The sequence below is a fragment of the Lycium barbarum genome, chromosome 5 (genome assembly GCF_019175385.1).
Source record: "Lycium barbarum isolate Lr01 chromosome 5, ASM1917538v2, whole genome shotgun sequence".
In the NCBI taxonomy this organism is placed as follows: domain Eukaryota; kingdom Viridiplantae; phylum Streptophyta; class Magnoliopsida; order Solanales; family Solanaceae; genus Lycium; species Lycium barbarum.
This window is the reverse complement of record NC_083341.1, coordinates 116,559,305-116,580,593: the sequence shown is the minus strand read 5'-3', so window position 1 is coordinate 116,580,593 and position 21,289 is coordinate 116,559,305. Positions and strand designations below refer to the sequence as shown.

At 33.6% G+C, this 21,289-nt stretch overlaps 2 protein-coding genes across 4 annotated transcripts; one reads left to right on the top strand and one right to left on the bottom strand.

Annotated features, from left to right (window-relative positions):
* Nucleotides 1–10,140: 10,140 nt before the first annotated feature.
* Nucleotides 10,141–16,504, top strand: LOC132641216 (protein WVD2-like 7). The gene is made up of 12 exons (XM_060358129.1): nucleotides 10,141–10,455; nucleotides 11,773–12,435; nucleotides 12,523–12,891; nucleotides 12,994–13,052; nucleotides 13,216–13,281; nucleotides 13,634–13,736; nucleotides 13,826–13,897; nucleotides 14,226–14,324; nucleotides 14,483–14,581; nucleotides 15,550–15,681; nucleotides 15,789–15,920; nucleotides 16,090–16,504. The coding sequence occupies exons 1-12, from the start codon at nucleotides 10,390–10,392 to the stop codon at nucleotides 16,309–16,311; spliced, it is 2,082 nt and encodes a 693-aa protein (XP_060214112.1). The 5' UTR covers nucleotides 10,141–10,389; the 3' UTR covers nucleotides 16,312–16,504.
* Nucleotides 16,505–16,684: 180 nt separating this feature from the next.
* On the bottom strand, nucleotides 16,685–21,112 carry LOC132641217 (two-component response regulator ARR11-like). 3 transcript variants are annotated; one of them, XM_060358131.1, is made up of 6 exons: nucleotides 20,975–21,112; nucleotides 20,710–20,869; nucleotides 19,129–19,281; nucleotides 18,677–19,045; nucleotides 18,449–18,525; nucleotides 16,685–18,091 (listed from the first exon to the last, which is right to left on the bottom strand). In XM_060358131.1, exons 2-6 carry the CDS (start codon nucleotides 20,852–20,854, stop codon nucleotides 17,108–17,110), a joined length of 1,728 nt encoding a protein of 575 aa, XP_060214114.1. In that variant the 5' UTR covers nucleotides 20,855–20,869; nucleotides 20,975–21,112; the 3' UTR covers nucleotides 16,685–17,107. The 3 variants fall into 3 exon arrangements, with proteins under 3 accessions (XP_060214114.1, XP_060214113.1, XP_060214115.1); XM_060358130.1 differs by lacking the exon at nucleotides 20,975–21,112 and having other exon boundaries at nucleotides 20,710–20,964; XM_060358132.1 differs by lacking the exons at nucleotides 20,710–20,869; nucleotides 20,975–21,112 and adding an exon at nucleotides 19,835–20,286.
* Nucleotides 21,113–21,289: the final 177 nt, after the last annotated feature.

Genomic DNA, 21,289 nt, shown 5'->3' with positions numbered 1-21,289 from the left:
TCAGGTGATAAAGAAAATTATAAATCTCGTAGAAAATAAACAAATACTCGAACTACATTTTGTAAACACCTAATTTTTAACCGAACATGAGTTTTACATCATTTGTAGTGTTTAAATATTTATTTTAGGTTTAGTTAGATATTTAAATTTTTATCTCATTTTTAGTAAGTCTTACATTTAAAGATCGAAAACTTCAAAAATAAGAGTCACATTTTAGGATAAGTTTGGTTTTCATTTTTCAAAAAAAAAAAAAAGAATTACAAAAAAATATGTTTTCTTCTAATTTAGGATTTAATATTAAGCTACTGAATTTTAGTAGTTTTCCTAGTTACATTTTATTTTGGGCTAGCTATTTCACTTTTCTATGTTTTTTTCATTTAACCTTTTATGTTTAGTTGGTTAATATTTCTTATCTCTATTTTTATCTTATGAAGAACAACAAAATAGAAATCTGAAAAAAAAAAAAAAAAAAAAAAAAAAAGAGATACTGACATATCTACAAACCCGTCTATAGGTGCATACATGAAAACACCATACAATGTTTTCTTTACAGTTGTTTTTGTGATAAGACAATTGAGTTTGATGTGGTGATATTAGTATTAAAAAAAAAAATCTGCAGACCTAAACAAAATCCCTAACCTACACGTTTCCCCACCCCTCTAAAACTCTCACCAAATAACCAAATCCTAAAACCCCCTCACTTCACGTTACTATCCCTTATCCCCATTCCCTTTTTTTCCTCCTCCTTCCTCTCACACGATCCTTCACAAAAAACAAATATATATCTATGCGCACAGATATCAAAAGGGGTAGAAAAAGAAGAACAACAGAGAGTATAAAAAAAAACACACACACATCAGAAGCAGTAGAAAAAAAAAACACAGTAAGCAAAGAGAGCAAAATACACAGTAAAAAAAAAATACATTGAAAGCAAAGAGAAAAGTACCAATTTCGAAAGAGGTTTGGTTTGAATGCTAAGTTGGAGTTCGAGGTTTCTGCTTACGGTTTTGCGTTTGTGGACCAGAAAGTTAGCACTGTTAACTTTGGAAATTGTTAGAGTATAGTTGTTTTCTTGTTGCGAAGTAATCTGCGCAAAGGTAACAGTCCATCTTCCTTGTATGATTAAATATCATGATTATATGAGACCTTATTTCAATATTATGAAGTTTGTTAATATTTCATATGTGTCTAAGCGGTTATTATTCTTTGACTTTATATTATGAATCACGTTCAAATTTTTGCATTGTTAAATTAAGGATAAGATTGATGAAACGTGTAATTGTTAATTTACAAATAAAGGTGCAGCGTTTGGTTATAATAGCATAAAAAGTTGTACTTTGATTACGTGTTATCTACTTTTAAAAAACTTATGATTACTTCAAGTGTTTAAATGAATTTTTCATTTCTTTGGTTAATCTGTTTTGCCATGTTATATAATGCTTATTGGTTTAATGTTTGGTATAGTAGTTAAACGTTTTCTTTTGGTACTTAATTTACTATGTTTTTTTTTTAATACGCAAATGTGTTGACACTTAAAAGAAGTCCAGCCCTTTAAATTAGTTGAAGACTTGTCACGATACATGAAATTTCTAGGAAAACAAAGTTTGAGCAGGAAAGTAATGTCGTAGGACTTTTCAGGCTTTCAGCCAACTTTATTGTTTTCAAGTTAAAAGGTTTCCACTTGAGTAGTATGATTTGCACTTTTATATGCTAACACCAAATCTGCAATACCACAAGCATTAATATTTATAGGTGTTAGGTTTTTTTTTTAAAAAAAAAAAAAAAGAAGAGAGAGAGCAACAACAAAAGAACAATTTCAGTAAAAAAAAAAAAAAAAGAAGAAGAGTATTTTTAGCAAAATAGCTTTAAAAACTTGAGTTTGGTTCTTATTTGACTCTCCCGTCAACGAGCAGATTCACGATTTATAAAGGAACTTCCACATTTAAGTTTTTTTTTGTTCTTTGTTTTGATTGAAGTAAATTTGTGTATGTGGATAATTTTATTTATAAATTAAATGGTGTAGTATTTTAGTTCATGCTATAATGCTGATGATGTTTTGCTATTTTTTTTAAAATGATTCAATAGCATATGTGACTATTTCTTGTGTGTTAAATGGTTGGTTGAAATCCATGCTTAGTTAAAATAGAAAGGAATAAGTTTACAATGAAACTAACATCGATTCAACTAAGTTAGACCAAGTATATAGTATTTTGACTCACTGTTGGTTAACGTGTTCGGGTTTATAGGTCTTTATTATTGAAATATCTTTTCATGTGTTAGCATAATATAATTTTATTGGTTTAATATATTTTCTTAATTTATAGTTGTTTAAGTAAACAGTAACTTAGATTAAATAGTTAAGTCTTTTATTAAGCAAATAGAATTATACTATCATGATATGGCAAGACCCAAAATATATATAAAAACGTGTTGTGGGGTTGGAGTTGAAAAGAAAGGAACAATAGATAGTATCATGAATATAGCTTAGATTAATTTTTCTTTTAGAATGTGGAGTGATCTTTCTTAGATATTTAGGACGTGTCTGGCTACTGTTTGTATGGATATTTACTTCATGTGTATAGGAGGAATAGATTTGCAAGCTTAATTTCTTGGTATTTAATATTGGAGAGTGGAAGCTTTGTAGTATTTTTTTTGAGATATTTAAATTTGGGGCAGGAAGAGGACAAAGAAGACATTGTAAGAAATATATCCATCATATATACTTGATTTTATTTTAAAGAAGAAATGGACAAAGAGTTTGCTGATGCCCCAAGACAAAGCTATTTTATAAATAATAAATTAAAGATGCTCATGCCGGCTACACTTTGGCACTAGATGATTTTACAAGTTGAATCAATTAATCACAATATTTCAACTATTTAATGGATTTTATTTTACTTAATTAGTGGAGAAATACTTTTAGCTATAAATTTTCTGTGTATCGAGATTGAGGTAGCAACTACGCGTTTTAGTCAAAACTAGTAACAGGTAAACAATATTAAGCAAATCATAGGCATAGCTAATAAATACATTTTATCCAAGAATTGATTTTAGCCAGATATAAGTCGATAAAGCGACCGTGCTAGAACCACGGGACTTGGGGAATGCCTAATATCTTCTCCCCGGTCAACAGAATTCCTTACCCGATCTTTTGTTTCACAGACCAATAAATAAAGAGTCAACTTTCCTTTTGATTAGGGGTTCAATAAGGTGACTTGGAACACCAAAACTCAATTCCAAGTGACGACTCTGAATAAATAAAATAATCCCTTTTCAAAACGTCACTTTAATTGGAAAAACCCTTTTATCTAAAAACAAATCAAATTTATTTTTTATTTCGGAAAAAAAAAAGGGTGTGACACATTTAAAACATGAGTACCTTTACATGCTTCATTCTAGGATATAAAGACGATTCACGTAGGCTCAGATAGCTAAAAAATTGAACTCATATATACCAATTCACAATTATATTTTCAGCCGGGTGCATATAACTTTGCTCAAAGGAAAGTGTTAAATTACTGAAGACATTATCATCTACAGTATCAAAGTCAAAAGTTGAAGAAGGATTTGAGAAAGAAGACTTTATGAACAAAAGAGCAATGTCAAAGAATAATCAAATGGATTTGTCTTCGTTAGGCTCACAACAACAACTAGAGAGATTGGGCTTGCAAAAATAATGCAAAGATTGGGCCCAACGAAATAAAAGGGCGGCAGAAGTAAGATTGAGCCCAGAAAGCCCAACAAAGGAGAAATGGAATTACTCCTGTATAGAAACATGAGTTTCTATATAGTAGTAAAGTTTCGTCGTCAGTCCCCAACCCCCCCCCCCTCTTCTGCGGCCCCACCCCACCAAAAAAAAAAGGGGGGGGGGGGGGAGGGGAGCAATCTTAAAAAAAAATTAATAGTAAAAAAAATGTTTAAAAAAAAATAAGGTGGGCCCCAATCTTTTATAATAGTTGAGATTAAAAAAAAACAAATTAAGGCGGGCCAATATTCTATAATAGTAGAGATTAAAAAAAATTAAGGTGGGGTTCACGTGAAGAATTAGGAGACAATTGCAAAAATAAAAATAAAAAATTAAGGTGGGGTCCACGTGAAGAAGTAGGAGACAACTGCTAGGAAAAAATTAACGTGGGGTCCACGTGAAGAAGATGAAGACAATTGTAACAGAAAAAAATAGGTAAATAATGATAATAAATTCAGAAAATGGTAAAGGTACGCTTAGAGAAAATGTAAAGAAGAGAAGTTCGGGGACAAAGAAATAACGATTTAAATTGAATACAAAAACTGCTAAAGAAGTCATAAAAGCAAAACATTTAAAACTTATACTTTTGGGTATAAATTTAGACACATACGTCTCACACCAATAATGAGGAATAACATCAAGAAGACGAAATATAAACGATCTTAAAAATAATTAAGGTGAGGCCCTTTCTATAATAGTACAAATAAAAAATAAATTTAAGGTGGAGCCCACTCTTTCATAATAGTAGAGATAAAAAAAATTAAGGTGGGATTCACGTGAAGAATTAGGAGATCCACCTCCTACTCATGTAAAAAAGAAAAAAGAAAAAAAATAAGGTGAGGATCCACATGTGTGTTGTGGGTCCTACCAAAACTTTCTCCCTATTTTTTAGGCTCATTGTCACTTATGCCCTTATTTTGTGTTGTTGTTTAATTTTTGTCCCTAAAAATAAAAAATAAAAAAATAAAATTGTGGGGTATAAATATATATTTCTGCATCATAGTATCTCACAAGTTATGTTCCGCGCCATTAAAAACTTACAGCCACTACGCATTAAGTTTAGCAAAAATAACAGCCTATGATTATTTGGGAAAAATATTTACCTGAAATGACTCATATTTTTAATATTACCCAAAATAACTCTTTTATACATTACTATACACTTTTTTATAAGATCGACACATTATGTACAGTAAGTGTATAATGTTGTATATCGTGTGTATAAACCCTATTGTAAAAGAAGTTGGTTATACAGATGTAAATTAAAAATATAACTACGTGGATATAATATTTTATGCTGGATTGTATATTATTGAAATTATTTCTAAAATTAATTGCTAAAGGCAAAAATTAAATACCAGCCCATTTGAAGGACAATTCGTGCAATTTCTTCCATTTTTTAATTTGTAATAGACAAATTCCCTTTTTTAAAACTAAACTATATAAAAGCATGAGTTGAAGAAGTGGATCATCAACCAAGGGCAATTTGGTCAAAGCACTTGCCATTTTCATTAGTAAAAGTAGAATCCTACTATAGCTTAATATTAAATATATTCGTACTTTTTCAATTTTGCCCCTGCTCATAAAAATTGCATCACAACAGATGATATCATTTCAAGTGACAGGTATTAATTATGTTTTTGGCCACGTGTCACTTTTACACTCCTTTTACTTTTCACTATTCTATCATGCTTACATAATTTCACTTAATAAACAAATAACATTTGTGTATATATATTAATGTTCATCTATATATATGCATCGACAGTGTAAATTTATGTATGTTTATTAGCAATATAAAATATATATGCTATCACTACCCAATATATAAATCTTTTACAATTGTACCCAACGACATATACATAGATACACTATATAATCCAGAGTGGTTTCGTCTAAAAAAAACAAGTGGACCCCATATTAAAAAAAATAAAGCAATATAAAAAAAGTCGACCCCATGTTAAAAAAAACAAGCAATGTCAAAAAAAAAAAAAAAAAGGGCACTCCATACTAAAAAATTAAACAATATTCATGTAATTCCTAAAGTATCTCCATTAAGTCAATAATGGTGAATTCATTGCCACATGCGTATCAACCCATTAGTGGGAGCAAATGAAATTATTGTACAACAAAAAATGTAGACCCCATATTATTGCTTTTCTTCAAAATGTTAAGCAGTCAAACCATACAATTTCCTTTCTTTTATTCTATTAGCCTGAGATCTAATCTAAATATTTCACTGTTGTATTTGATATTCTGCCATGTCATTTATTTGTTATGTTTACGAAAATAAATATACTTAAAATATTTATATTTTAAAATAAGATAGAATTTAATTACTTTTTTATTTTTATTCTTACTCTAATAAATGTAAAAAGAGATTAATGTCGTAAAAGAAAAAATAATATTAAATGGAGATCAACTAATAAATAAAGTAAATTAGTCAAATTATAAGTCTAATTGACGTTTTCTTAAAAAACCGTGCAAAAGACAACATGACAAGTAAAATGAGCTAAACCAAGAATATTCACCAAAAATTAAAAAATAGTAGTTCTTCGTTTAAATAGAAAATAAAATTTCTACTTTGTTTCATTTTAAACATGTAAAATTAATTTAATAATTTGAATTAGAATTATCCAAATCAAAATTTGATAAAAAATAATAAATATTGTTTAGGTCCAATCTACATACATTAACAATAGAATATTTTACACCTTTAAAATAATCGAATTAAAAGTCAAAGTATCAACTGATACTTAAATATTGCTATTGTTTTGTCTCAAAGAGAGGAAAATAATTTCCTTTTAAACAAGTCTTCTCTTTTAAAAAGTATTAATAAATTTTTGCAAACTTTGTATTCGTAACAAACACTAATATTATAAAGTTTTGGATACGGAGCACAAACTATAATGTTATATTAATCGTGTGTGTATATATATATATATATATATATATATGCATAAAAACAGTGCAAACTTATGTATGTTTATTAGCAATATAAAATATACATATATTATCACTACCTAAACACAACTACATACATATAGATACACTATAATCTAAAGTGTTGGACTCGTGCTGCAGGGGCGGAGCTACAACCCACCAAGGGTGTTCAGACGAACACCCTTCGCCGGAAAATTATATTGTGCATGTAGGTGAAACATTGTCTTATATCATGGTATATTGTATTCTGAACACCCTTAAATCAACTAGAGAAGTTGGTCCAGTGATAAAGGCTGTTCAAAAGCTCTTGGAGCACCCAAGTTTGCTTTACTCTTTTAAAGAGCAAAACAAACATGTACCAATTCACAACATCTCATAGCTTTACTCTACTCTTTTAAAGAGCAAAACTACCTATACATCTCAGTTTGACTTTTCTTTTTTACTTTTTAATTAATCTTATTTCAAGTAAACAAATCTTAAAAGTCATTTTTGAACTAAATATAGTATAGTTTGATTTAAAAAATCTGGTGCACCCATTTATTCTTTTTAAAGAAAATTTATTTGGCTAAGTTTGAACACCCTTAACAAAGTTCCTGGCTCCACCACTGGCACGGGCATACGCCATCTAGTTATAAATCAATAAGAGCCATTGAAAGTTGACAAAATAAATCTGGCCATTGATTTAGTACATCTGTACATATAGGAAACTTCCTAGCAATGAGTAGAATAAAAGTTGTTATAGTATAGCTAATAGGAGATAGACAAAATGTATAGGAATAATTAGTTTTTCATTTATTTTTCCTGGATATACTTGTTCCTATTTCAATGAATGGACAAGAAAAATTCTCTACACAGTATTCCTTTTTAGAAAGATGACCTTCCGTTTACAAACATGAGTCATTTAAAGAGTTTTTGTCCTTGTAGGATAGGTATGCCTTCAAGAATACTTACGACACTATGTCTCAATCCTAAAACAACTAAAAGGTTGAACTTGATTAAGATTAGAAGACCTTACGAATATATGGATTTATTTTATCAAGACATAATTTATCTTTAAGAGCATAAAAGTCGATCAACATTTAGAGGATATTTTCGTCGTTCAACATTTAGCAAAAATTATTCATGCTTTTATAATGTATAGATAGATATATAGATATGATATGATGATAAGGACCAACAATGTGATCAATCATATTTACACAGTTTTGAGCATTGAAGATTCATTAAGAGTTGTATGTTTAGTTTTTTGAATAAGTAAGATCCATCAAATTAAATGTTTAAAGACCAATATGATATAATGACCCAATATCTTTTCTGTGCACATATCAAGAATCAAAGTTAAATTATCAAAAAAGCATTTAATATCATGACAGTCCAAATTATCGACATAATCAAGTTGTTGCCATAAGCAAGAATTGGGGGGAAAAAACCTTAATTTCTTTAATAAAGCGGAAGATATTTTTGAAAACATAACAATTGCACTACTATGCTATTTACTTAACCAAAATGCCACCTTAACCAACTACAAGCCGGTAGCTTTTGTTTGAACAATCTATTTGTGTTAATATGTATTCTAAAATCTAGAACCCAAACAGTTGAAATCTGCCCTTCCCTGGACCTCACGCATAGTAGGAGCTTAGTGCACCGGGCTGCCCTTAAACAGTTCAAATCTGGCATGAATGCACTCCAGCCACGAGAAAAACAAAAAGCATGATCAGAAGGAATCCATAGGTAGCAATTGCGGGAAGCATGTTCTTCTTTCGAGCGGGATTAGGGGGTGGTGAAGGAGGGGTGGGTGGGTGGGTGTCGGGCTGATAGTGGGTGGTGGGTGATGGTATGTATTCTATAGTGGAGGGTGGTGAAGGAGGGGTGGTGGGGGAAAGAGGGCGGGAGAATGACATAGGTAAAACCAAGAGGAGGAGGAGGACGACAACGAAGGGGAGCATTATTACTATGAATTGTGTATTTACGCTATTACATTGGGTCACATATATAAACACTACATTATAATCCTTTTTTCATTTAATTAGGATGTGGTATATATATCCTATTCCTACACTATATATATCCTATCTTTTAATTCTAAGACGACAGGTAGTTGCTGATGCAAGAATGAAGATGAGAAGCTGAATTTAGTGGTACTCGAGGCTTGTGGAGTAAGTACCTAGTAGGTAAAGTCGTTAGGGCTCCATTTATTCAGCTAGTTTTAGTACTATTTTTAGTCTCAATCTGTCTTTTAATATTAGCACTTAGGTCCATTTAATTCCCAAAATGGGACTGATACTTTAGGTCCTGTTTGTCTTTGCTGTTTTACATATCTTCTTCTCTATTTTATTTGCTACCAGGAGAAACTTCTGATATTTGTTTTTTGTAAAAGAATTGATGAAACAAAAAAGAATTGACCGGTCCAAGGATGGAATCAAGCGGAATACGGGTGATATATATAATAATAAATATTAGTATTGCTTAATTTAATAATAATAAATCAACAATAAATATAAGAAAGAAACTAATCCAAACTGATGTTTCTTCTACTTTTGAACGTTACCTCTTCAAATTAATAGCCAACTCTTCATTTTATAAGAGATTTATTTATTTTTTCGGATAATTTTATGCTGTTGTCCTAATATAGATGCCGTAAAAAAGAAAAAGGAAAAGACAACTAATAAAAAGGGTGCATCCGTGTAACCCAAGTAAACTTAGGAAACTGAGCCGTTGTAATGTCCGCAGTTAGAAAGATAGTAATAATTTAGGGGTAGTAATTAATACAAAATTCAAACTATATCCTGATCAGCTAAGATTTATTATGGGGAAAAAGCTCAAATATACCCTTTTACTATTGAATATCAATCATATTTATTCTCGTTGTATTTTGCGATCAAATATACCGTTACCATTAGCAAAGTCGAGCTTCAAATATACCCCCTTATTATCAAATATTAGTCATATTTATTCTCGTTATACTGTGCGGTCAAATATACACAGTTAGCAAAGTTGAGGCTCAAATATACCCCGTTTTACTATCTGACAGTGGCGGAGCCAGAACTTTCACTAAATGAGATCAAAATATAAAAAAGTAAATCCACGAAAAAGCAAAGGGGTGTCAATATGTCATACGTGTACATAAAAAGAAAACATTTACCTAGCTACACAGTGTAATTTTCAACTACATGTGGCTTCGCCACTGCTATCGAATATTAGCCATATTTATTCTCGTTGTACTTTGTAGTCAAATATACCTCTGCCATTATAAAAACGATTAGAAATACCCCCACAATCTAATAGAAGTGACACATGGCAAGTGAAAAATGATCAATTAAATGCGACCATATTGCTTTGCAATTTATTTTAAAAACTATTTCTTCGGGCTAGGGTTATAGGTTTTTTTGTTTTTTTTTAAAATGAAACTAATTTGAGCCTTTTCCCTTTATTATAAGCAGAGTTAATATATTGAAGAAAAAATCCAAAAGAAAGAAAACTAGCCGTTACGCTCCTCCTCTCTGATTTCAATGGAAAAATAGGTCATTGTCTGAAAATATAACGTTCCAATCTTATCAGTTATCAACACCCTTTAAGCTCTCCAACACAAATTACATTTCTGCATATCCAAGAAAATTGAATTTTATTTTTATCAAGAACAAAAACACTTAAGGTTTCAAGAAAGGGTTGTTTTTGGGGGTTTTATTTTTAGAGGTAGAGAAATGGGTGAATTTTCTTCAGCTTGTTTGGTACGATCCTTTTCTCAACCTTCTCAAGAACGTACTGAGGTTAGTCCAATTAACAACATTCTTTTTTCTTTTTCTTTTTTTATTTTTGTAACAAGCCTGAGCTAGTGGGTCTTGGTAAATTGCAATCTTTTGTCCCTTGGTAAAAGCCTTATTCTTGGTAAAAAAAAAAAAAAAAAAATCTTGATTGAGCTAGTGGGTCTTGGAAGTTTACTGCTTTTTTTTTTTATCATAATTGTGTTAATTGTTCATTTATTTATTTTTTCATATTTGAGAAAATGGGTCATGGTAACAATGCAATTTTCTCCTTTTTTGAATATTTGAGCTAATGGATCTTGGTGAAATGCAATATTTTGCCTCTTTGGATAGAAGGGTTTATGAACTAAATTCAAAAATTGATTTTTTGTCAATATTATGTCTGATTCATAATTGAGATCATGGGTGTGTTTAAATGCAATCTTCTGTACCTTTTCCTATAAGAGTTTATGAATTTTTTGACTACTGGGTGGGGTTTTTGGGAATTCAAGCAGTAGGTTTAGTTTCTCTACTGTGGTTTTTGAGTCTAAAATGTTGACATAATTAATGTACTGTTTATCATTTCTGTTAATGAAATTGGTCCAAATTGTATAGAGTGCAATGGAATTAAGGGATTCATAATGTCAATACCAACTTGTTTGGCATTGAGGTATAGTCGTTATTCTTGTTGTTGGTGCTGTTATCATCAATTCTTTATTGAATTAACGTTATCTATAGTCCCTAAAGTAGAGCTTATTTTTGTGTGTTCTGCTTCAGCAGAAGTATAGTTGTTCTTTATTTTAGGATTCTGTTATTTTTTCATAGTTTATGAGCTATTTGAATCGACTTTAGGGTGCGTTTAGTATGTAGGAAGAATATGTGTCAAAATGTTTTGAGATCTAGGAGAACAAGTTCCTTAAAAATGAGGAAAATGACTTCCATATTAAATGCAGAAAACAAGCTCCATTGGGGACGTGCCAAGTTAATTGTCTCCTCCCCACCCACCAAACCAACGCCCCCAACCCCTGGACCCCCACTTCCCCCCCATCCCTCACCCCCATTGTGTTTTGCTAGATTACATAGAAATGTTCTTAGGATAATATCTTTGTGCTTGCTTACCAGACACTAATAAACTTGTAAGAAACCCACTTGTTTCCAAGAAAGCATTTTCTAAGAAAAACATTTTCCTTCATACCCAAACACACCCTTAGTCATGGAAATTGCTTTCAATAAGCATGTTGGGGAATATTAATGTATGGATTGAAAAATCATTTGCAATTCTACTACATTGATCTGTGGGAAGTTTGGCATTTAGAAGCTGAGCTGGAAAATTCCTCATTACAGGGAGACCCTTTACGTGCATTAACAACCTCAGTATCATTTGGAAGATTTATGTCTGAATCACTGGACTGGGAGAAGTGGTCCTCATTTACTCACAATCGGTATCTTGAGGAAGTTGAGAAGTATGCAAAGCCTGGTTCAGTTGCTGAGAAGAAAGCTTACTTCGAGGCTCAACATAAAAGGGCAGCTGCTAAAAAAGCTGCCTTGTTGCTAGAGCAGAAAAACAATGATCATTCCACAGTGAACTCTGAATTGACAGGGACTAACAGTTATGTGGGTATTGAAGAAACGCAACGACAAGAGGAAGAGTTGAATGTGACAACTCAAATTATTGATGATTCTCAAAGGGAATCCAAGTCCACTGAGAATGGCCATTTGAATGTGACAAATCCAAACCTTGATAACTGCACAATGCGCTTTGAGTTGCCAGAGAATAGCAGTGATATGGGTATTGAAGAAGTGCAGGGAAATGAGGAGCATAATACAACTACCTCTGGCAGTTATCCTGCTCATGAAGAAATTAACTTGGAAATTGCTGGGACCGAAAACTCTATCGAACAATCTTATCCAGTAGAGAATGAAGTCAAGTCATTGGATCAGCCGGAAAATGTTGTTGTAGAGGCAAGTGATAATATAGCACAACTGAAGGAGAAGACACAAACAAAGGTTTGTACCATTACCTAGTTTATTTTTTTTCTTTTTTTGTTAAACGGGATTCTTTAATATCTAATTGAACATGCTGCAATCTTGTAGAATGCTGCTATGGCGGGAGAATCAATGCTGTCAATGAAGAAGAAGCTGAAGAAACCATTATCCTTAACGACTAGGTTAACAAATAAGAATGAATCATCAAGGTTCAAATCTCATGTCAAACCGGTGACAGCTCTGCAACCTATAGTGACTGATAAATCTGCTCCAACTAGTGGAAAGAATGGAAAAGTCTTGATTGACAAAAAGCGACCAAATCCAAAATCTCGTCACATGTCAATCAAGTTTTCTTCTCACAGAGAGGAAACAAAGAAAAGATTGTCTCCGATTGTTGAAAAGATAGTGAATTCAAGACTTGTAAGATCCATCACCAAAACATCTAGAGACAGCAAAGTTCAACAGACTTCAACTCTGGTGCATTAATTGATCTTTGTCCTTAATTTCTCCTGCATAAGTTGCTCTTCTGTTATTTTATTTGATCGTATCATATTATTTAACTCTTTCTGAAAAATGCAGGCATCGGTAAGTGGGATATCAAAGCGTCCTTCTGAAACCCCTCAACGAGAAAGTAGAAGGTAAAGTACGTACTGTTTAAGAACTGAAAGAGTAGGTTAATGAAGACAAGATAGAGCATTCAAATGTCTCTCCAGAAGCTGTGACTTTCTTTATTGATGAAGCTGCCAATGTACATCTGTTATCTAAACATTTTATTGAATGGGGCAAACTCTTTGCTTGCAGGGCTAGAACTGACCAATCATACTGTAGAAGCAGAAAAGAAGAGGGTGAATCGCTATCACACTCAGGGTGAGATCTTCTGGCATCTCATATTTTGTTTGGGAATTTGCCTTTTTTTTTTTTACCATTTGCTTATTGATTTCAGTTTGACAAGGACTTTCTTTTATCCGTTGAGGGAAGAATGTAAAGTGAGCTTTGTTTTTTTTATATGCATGGACTTAACGTTTGACTTTAATAATAGTTCCAGTTCTCAATATATTTTTTTTTCGATGTAGTGCCTTTCTGCTATTTTTTATGTATTAAATTTTAAGTGATGCAAGTAGAGGCAAATAAAAGGCCATGTTGCAAATAACAACTGTTTGCCTTACACGTTACTTTAGTTGGGATTTATTGAGCTCAAGCTTTTTACCTTTTGGAGCAGAAACCTCAAATCAATAAACAAGCATGGAAACGTAGCATGTTCCCCTACTGTATTTTCTCCTTTCAGCTTAAGGAGTGAAGAAAGAGCAGCAAAGAGAAGAGAGGTACAAGAAGAGCTAATCGACGTCTATGTTTCAGTTCCTTTTTTCATCCTCTGAATCTGATAAGTCACTTGTAATCTGTTGCACTTCAGTTTTTTCAGAAGCTAGAGCAAAAGCTGAACACCGAGGAGGCAGAAAAAGAGCAGCGACAAGCCAAACCAAAGGTCATTCCCATACTTAATTTCCTGAGGCACCATATGTTAAATATAGGCTTACTAAACGGTACTCAGCATACAATTAGGAATGGGGACCTATCAGTCTTCCTTTCTCCATGGAATGAATAAGGAAGTCAATAATAGATAAAATCACCAAAGATATGAATTTGTGTATTTTGCAGACCATCTCACTTTATCCATGGAATTGAATTTACACATTTTCCAAATTAATGTCATCATTAGTCCTTGAATCAATGGGGCGGAATTGGTCTCATGTGCCTGAACAGAGAAGAAGATTGAATTTCTTTTTAAGGGGAGTTGATTTCTCGTTTTACAGGAGAAAGCCACCAGTAGTTCTAAAGTGCTTATATCAAGAGCTAAATCAAATCCAAGCATTCATCATGAAAGTGAATCATCTAGTAATCAAATGAAGAAGGTACTATTCTATTATCCCTTGCCAAGCTAGCTGTTACCATTAGCAGCAACGTTGTTGAATCAATGGGGGTGGAACTGGTAATCATGTTCATGAGCAGGGAAGAAGATTGAATTTCATTTGGCAGTATACTAAGGAAGGAGAGTTGTCTCGTTTTGCAGGAGAAAGCGACTAGTAGTTCTAAAGTGCTTACACCAAGAGCTAAACCAGATACAAGCATTCATCAGGAAAGAGAATTATCAAGTATTCAGATGAAGAAGGTACTGTTCTCTTTTCCAATGACAAGCTAGCTGTCACCATTAGTTGCAACCTTGTTGAATCAATGAGGCGGAATTGGTCTCATGTGCCAAAGCAGGGAAGAAGATTTAATTTCTTTCGGCGGTGTTAGAATATCAAGGGAATATATGTCTAGATTCATATACGTCTAGGCTCATTGTGCTTAAATAGAGAAAATCATAAAAATTTTACATAGCCTAAGACTCATAATTAAGGAGTGCCTCTTTTACATTGTTAATCAAGTCAATGAGAAGCTTATTTTCACATGATATCAGAGCTTCTATGATCTTGGTGGAGAGTCATACTGCTGCCGGCAGGTGGTACCAGCCAATTGTACTTCCTGCCTAGCCAATGTAATCTTCTTTTTTTCTTCCTTTTGGTGCCCAAAGACGCTCCTCTATTCGGAAACTAGTGCTCCAATCTCTGGACAACCGTTTAGACGCCGCTCCTCTAGGATCATTCAACCACCCTTCTCTTTCTAGCGATCGATGTTGCTACTTTTTACACAACTAACCTCTTCCTCTAAATCTTGAATTTCTTGTCATTGTTCTACCAAATTGAGTTCCGCTGATAATATTTCTGGGTATTTGCAACACGATGTCTCTTTTTAGTGATTGAGAATCTTTCCTTCTTGTGTACTGCTTCTCTATTTCCGGATGAAAGAATGCCAGACATTTTTTTTTCCCCCCTTTTTGGTGATTGTGAGATTTCAATGTCAATTTTTCAAAATAAGCAAAACTCAAGTTGGCCTTTCGACTTTGAGTTTGAAGGAAGCATGTTAGAATATCAAGTGAATTCATTGTGCTTGAGTTGAGAAAATCATACATAATTTTTACATAGCCTCAGATTAATATATAAAGAGCACCTCTTGTACGTTGTTAATCAAATCAATGAGAACTTTTTCTATTTTCACAACAATATGCCAAGGAAGGACAGTTGTCTCATTTTGCAGGAGAAAGCCACGGGTAGTTCTAAAGTGGTTACATCAAGAGCTAAACCAAATGCAAGCATTCATCAATCAAGAGCTGAACTAAATGCAAGCATTCATCGTGAAAGAGAATCATCAAGTAATCAAATGAAGAAGGTACTATTCAATCAAATGCAAGCACCTCTTATACGTTGTTAATCAAATCAATGAGAAGTTTTTCTATTTTCACAACAATATGCTAAGAGAGTTGTCTCATTTTGCAGGAGAAAGCCATGGGTAGTTCTAAAGTGGTTACATCAAGAGCTAAACCAAATGCAAGCATTCATCAATCAAGAACTGAACCAAATGCAAGCGTTCATCGTGAAAGAGAAACATCAAGTAATCAATTGAAGAAGGTACTATTCTCTTTCCATTGACAAAACTAGATATTTTGATAGAGATCTGTCCTATTAGGCATGTCACTTGCTGAAGTCCGATATTGGTCAAGGACACTTAATAAAGTATTGTTTGCTGCTGAAATTGTAGACATTTTGGTTCTCACCTTTATCCATTTGTGGCTTTCAGATGCCTTGTTCACCTAAATTCCGTAGGAAGCCAGTGTCAGAAATCCAAGACAACAAACAGCGACAACCTTGGAGGCTTTCAGGGAAGCCTGAGGGATCGAAAGATGTTAAAAGGGAAAACAGCCTTCCAAACCATTTCCCAGTGGAAGGTAGATCAGACAACCCCAAATCATTTATCTGTGAGAGTACGCGGGAAAATGCTTCTCCAAATATCCAAGTTTAAGACAGCTGCTGCTTTTCAATTTTGAAGTTCGGGGGACACTTGTGGCTGTTTAAGACATTGCTCCAAATGTCTAATACGGTTAGGGTATCAATTTTGTATTTCCATTCAAGTGGTGAAATTCTGCATGTTCCATTTTTCAATATTCCTAATGACGCAACAACCGAATGTAAATAAAATATGAGCTTTTGTGGTCTTGGCTGAATTTGTAAATTTTTTAACTTAGATTTTGGCATCTATGCTGCTAATACAGAATAAAAATAATGATTCTCTCAAGAGTTTGTGACGGGACCAAACTACAGCAGCTTTCTTTAAAATCTTGTAAAGCTACATGGTATGGCATCTGTGCAAAGCTAATACAGAATAAAAACAGTGATTGGAGAGTTTGACTGGACCAAAACTCCAGCAGTTTCCCTTTCAGGTCTTGTATAAACCTTCATAATAGTAACAAGTTGCTAAAGCGCCTTTTTGGTAATACAACAATTTGCATGCTGGCCCTCACTAAATCTACTTACAATACCAGATAATTAAGAATGCTTTGACTAGCAAGTTGTTCAAGCAACTTGCTTATTGTACTAAAAATTTGCCATTGCTCTCAAGTACATTTTTGTGAAGATAATCTTCCACTCCACCAAAATCAAAAGCACCTCCTTAACAAGCCAACCCCCCTCCCCCCCTCCCCCCCCCCCCCCCCCTCTCCTTTCATGGGAAGCTATCTTTAGTAGAGAAAAAACATGGCAGTCATTGTTGGGCAATGCATATATACGTCTACCATCTAAAACTTCCAACGGGATAAAGGTTAGACTATGAACAGACCTTGGTCCATCACAATACCATCCAATGAATCAATTGGATACTCATAATCAAACCTCAATGTATCATACAAGCATGTTGGAACTCCAGAAATGGGATGTGGATCATTGTAGTCAAATTGCTCTATGTTCCAAAGACCATTATTAGCTGGAAAACATTCCCCTTGAATAGAAGCACCACACATGTCCCCGCCTAGAGATGCAACAATTGATCCACTTCCCAAAGTTAGATTTCTTGCGCTTGATTGCGGAACATTGACTACATTGTGACTCGTCGCACTCCATGTAGTACTTGGCATTTGCTCAAGAGTATGAAAATTTGTTTGTTGATGATGGCTCACAGGTTGAAACAAGTTAACAGTACTTTCTACTGGAGAAAATTTTCCTGCTCCTTCACTTTTGCTCTTGAAGAAAGAAGGTTTAGGTTCTGTATTTGGATGTTTGTCCCTCTCTTCACGAGAAGGTACATGGTTGAGAATCCTTGTCGCTGGTGTGCGATCAACTGGAATTTGATGAGAAAGCACAGGCAGTGGCTGGTGACTTAACCCATTTTCTGATTGAAAATGTGGTTGAAAGTCTTGCTTGTATTGAAGTTGTGGAGCTTCTCCAGTAGAGCAATATGGTGTGGGTACCGTAGCACTTTTTACATCAGTATTGATCAATCCAAAGGAATCGTTGAGGCCTATCTTTGAACCAGCAGTCTGAGAATCAAAGTTATCTTCAACCACAGACCTAGGCTCTGCCGTTGGCATTGAAACAACACCCTTTACCTTCCCATTATGAACAATAGCTTTGTCTTCAGAAACACCACCATGCTTGTCTTTTGTAACATCGGTGCACACATCCACTGGATTCTGAAGGCTGAGACTTGAAGAAGTTTCTTTACAAGAAACATCTGGATGCTTCATCCCACAAAATGAACCTTTAACTTCATCTTCTTTCTGCAACCTAGTCAAGTAGAGGCGATACTTCTGCAAGAAAATAATATTGTTATGAGATCTTTTACACCGTTAAATTTACGAAACCTCAATCAGAGAAGACCCTTCACATTAACATAGTAAATTAAGGAGTTTCACTTTTTATCCCAAACTAAGGTGAATGGACATGCCATCTTTTCTTTATTTATCTCTAATCACCATAAAATATCTCTTAATTGCAATCCCTGGATCTAAAGACAGGTACCTTTTCACTAACTGGACCTGATTCTAGGGTGTGGCAACTTGCATGAAACTTTTTACAAGAGAGAAGTTTTGGCTTAAGTTGCTGTATATGCTGGCAAAGCATGCCAATGTCCCTCATAAGAAACTCAAGTTGTAACAATAACTCACCTGTAAGTGGCTAGCAACATTTTCTCTAGTCAACCATGGGACACCCATCAAGTCAAGGATCTTCTTGGGACCAACTTCTGCAGAACATAAAAAAAAAATTATCACAATATCCCAAGAAAATAACTACTACAAATATGTAGAGAAAAAGTTCATGAATGGAACTAAAGTTTTGGTTTTATCATTTGGTGCAACTAACTTGAGAGCAAAAAGAAATTTCAATGAACTTACTGTCAAATCCAATCTGGTTTACAGCCTTGACAAATTTCTGATGAAGTTCTATAGTCCAAATTACTCTGGCTTTCTTCATGGAAGAAGAATCAACACATCTTGAATCAGACATTTCTTTTTCATCATGCTTATTCTCAAAATCTTTTCTCTTCTTTCCTGAAAGGATTTCAGCTCCATTAAGCATCCACACTTCATCATATTGGTCCAGTTCATGATTTCCAATGTCCCTTGCTTCCTGCATCTTTTTTCTGAGTACATGCTGCCATATGTTCCTAAGTTCTTTCATCCGTATAGGCTTTAAGAGATAATCACATGCACCATGTTGAACACCCTTCATCACCCTGCTTGTTTCACCATCAACAGACATCACTGGAAAGGTATATGAAAACTCAGTACAATTAGTAATTAGTCTAGAACAAAACATAGTTAGTCTTAAATGAAAGAGAACTAACTTATGACGGGAAGATCCATCTCAAGTCCAACATGTTCCAGAAGCTTAAATCCATCCATGTCAGGCATGTTAACATCACTGATCACAATGTCAAACCCATCTTTTCTCTCTCGGAGCAGATATAGAGCCTCTCGTGCTAGACCACATGTTGTTACTGAAAGAAACCAGTAACAAAGGTCTTCAGAAACCAAAAACTACAAATTAAAGATAAGTGGATCTACTTTAAGTCTTTGATATCTTTGTTGTGCATAAAACGTCAATAATTCAAGCAAGCAATCTAGAAATTTCAGTGGGGCATGGGAAATTATGAGCAAGTGGCTCATTAGCAACAATATGCTCCCTGCATCAGCACCAAAGTAATACAATTGGAGAGGTAACACGCATATTGGTATCTTACAGTAAAAGTTCAGAACAAGCTATCAGTTTAACACTGCATCAACATCAAAACCACAAGCACGACACACAGCTAGTTATAGACGACCTAACTCCTGAGTTAGAAAATAAAATTTTGCACCATACAAGTATGAGAATTTGTAAAAGTTCTGATTCAAAGATAATCAGAAATCATCAATTGATATTAGTGGCAAAAATGTGGTAAAGTAGCCATTGATAAAGGAGTTCGCGTGCTACAATATATAGCACTAACTTCATCAAATAACTCCAACTTGCTATAGACCAATTAAATTATCAAACCACAAAGAGCTTACTTATTTTTTACTCAAGCATGACCTCCACGTAGACGAATTAGAAGAAGTTCAGAACTCGAAGGGATACATTTACATCCCCAAAGAGGTGAAAAAATTCAATGGAGCTATGAAACAAAATCTAATATTCAACAGTCTGCCTAAAAATAACTTCAAGAAGGTTCTTTTAGGCAAAGTTGAGTGTCAGTCTGAAAATCCTAAGAATTAAGTCTTCTTCCCCTCCTCTTTGATGCCTCCATGAGCTTGGCCCAAAGGAAAAATAAGGATCATTTGAAGTAGTATTTAAACTTTGCAGAAACAACAATCTAAATCAGCATAGAACCCAAAGTTAATTTCAAACATAAAAGGCATTATTTACTTTTTGATCCACTCTTCCATTCTAATGATTCAATGGAAAATATTCTAATAATCAACAGATGAGTACTGTAATAATATTCCCTATCTTTGGGACCTACACGCAGGAGTACATCATTCTAGGACTTTCTAGCCCTAAACAGTAGACACCTTTTCACATGCACATAGAAGGGCATCAAGATTCTGCAAATGAAAAAAAAAATTAACCAAAAAAAAAAAAAAAAAAAGGTAACTAACTATGAAATATAGCCTTAACATCAAGCTAAGGAAATGAACTATTTGAAATCCAAGATCATCCAACAAAACTAAAACAAAATAGTAAAAAGGGTGTCTTCTTGAAGTAGTAAAAACAGAATTCAGGCTGGAAAATCCAAGATCATACAGCAAAGTAAAAAAAAAAAAAAGTATAAAGAGTGTCTTTTTCAAGTGGTAAAAACATAATTCAAGCTTGAAAATACAAGATGATGCAACAAAATAAAACAAACAAACAAACAAAAAAAAGAGTAAAAAGGGTGTCTTTTAACCTTCATAAGAACACTTCTTAAGCATCTTTTCAAGAATCTTCAACCAAGTAGGATCATCATCAACAACAAGAACCCTTAAACCAGCTGGGAAAGTATCAGTTCTTGGAGAAGAAAAACCAGCACTGTTTTTACCGTTCTCCATCATAAAAACAGCCAGATTCTGGGAAACACAGGAGTACAACTTGGTGTGTTAGTATTAGTTAGCACTAGTACTAGTACTAGCATAATATATATAAATAGGAATAAACAAAAGTTATAATCTTACAACTCTGTTTTCTGTTTTTTGTTTTTTATATGTGATGTGTCCGAGAGAGAGAGAGAGAGAGAGAGTGAGTGAGAGGGACACAAAAAAGTTTTGAGAGATCAAAAAGGAGTTTTAAAATGGACAGTTTTGTGGGTTTTTGAAGGGATAAAATGAGTGAAACTATGAGTCCGGAGCTTAAATGACCCAAAAAAATAAGAAATGAACCAAAATATTCCAAGAAAAAATAGAAAGAATTGTACTAAAGTATCCTTAAAGCAATAAATTACTGCGTTAAAAGACTTAACCGTAACGGCTCAGTTAAGTCCTTTAGCGCAG

Bases quoted from the DNA above. Each gene is read 5' to 3' on its own strand.
- LOC132641217 (XM_060358131.1), bottom strand. From the start codon at position 20,854: ATGATGGAGAACGGTAAAAACAGTGCTGGTTTTTCTTCTCCAAGAACT. The intron at 19,282-20,709 runs GTTAAAAGACAC...GGTTTCTTTCAG, and splicing joins TAAGAAGTGTTCTTATGAAG to TAACAACATGTGGTCTAGCA. The intron at 19,046-19,128 runs GTTAGTTCTCTT...ATACCTTTCCAG, and splicing joins GATGGATCTTCCCGTCATAA to TGATGTCTGTTGATGGTGAA.
- LOC132641216 (XM_060358129.1), top strand. From the start codon at position 10,390: ATGGGTGAATTTTCTTCAGCTTGTTTGGTACGATCCTTTTCTCAACCT. The intron at 14,582-15,549 runs GTACTGTTCTCT...CTCATTTTGCAG, and splicing joins CAAGTATTCAGATGAAGAAG to GAGAAAGCCACGGGTAGTTC. The intron at 15,682-15,788 runs GTACTATTCAAT...CTCATTTTGCAG, and splicing joins CAAGTAATCAAATGAAGAAG to GAGAAAGCCATGGGTAGTTC.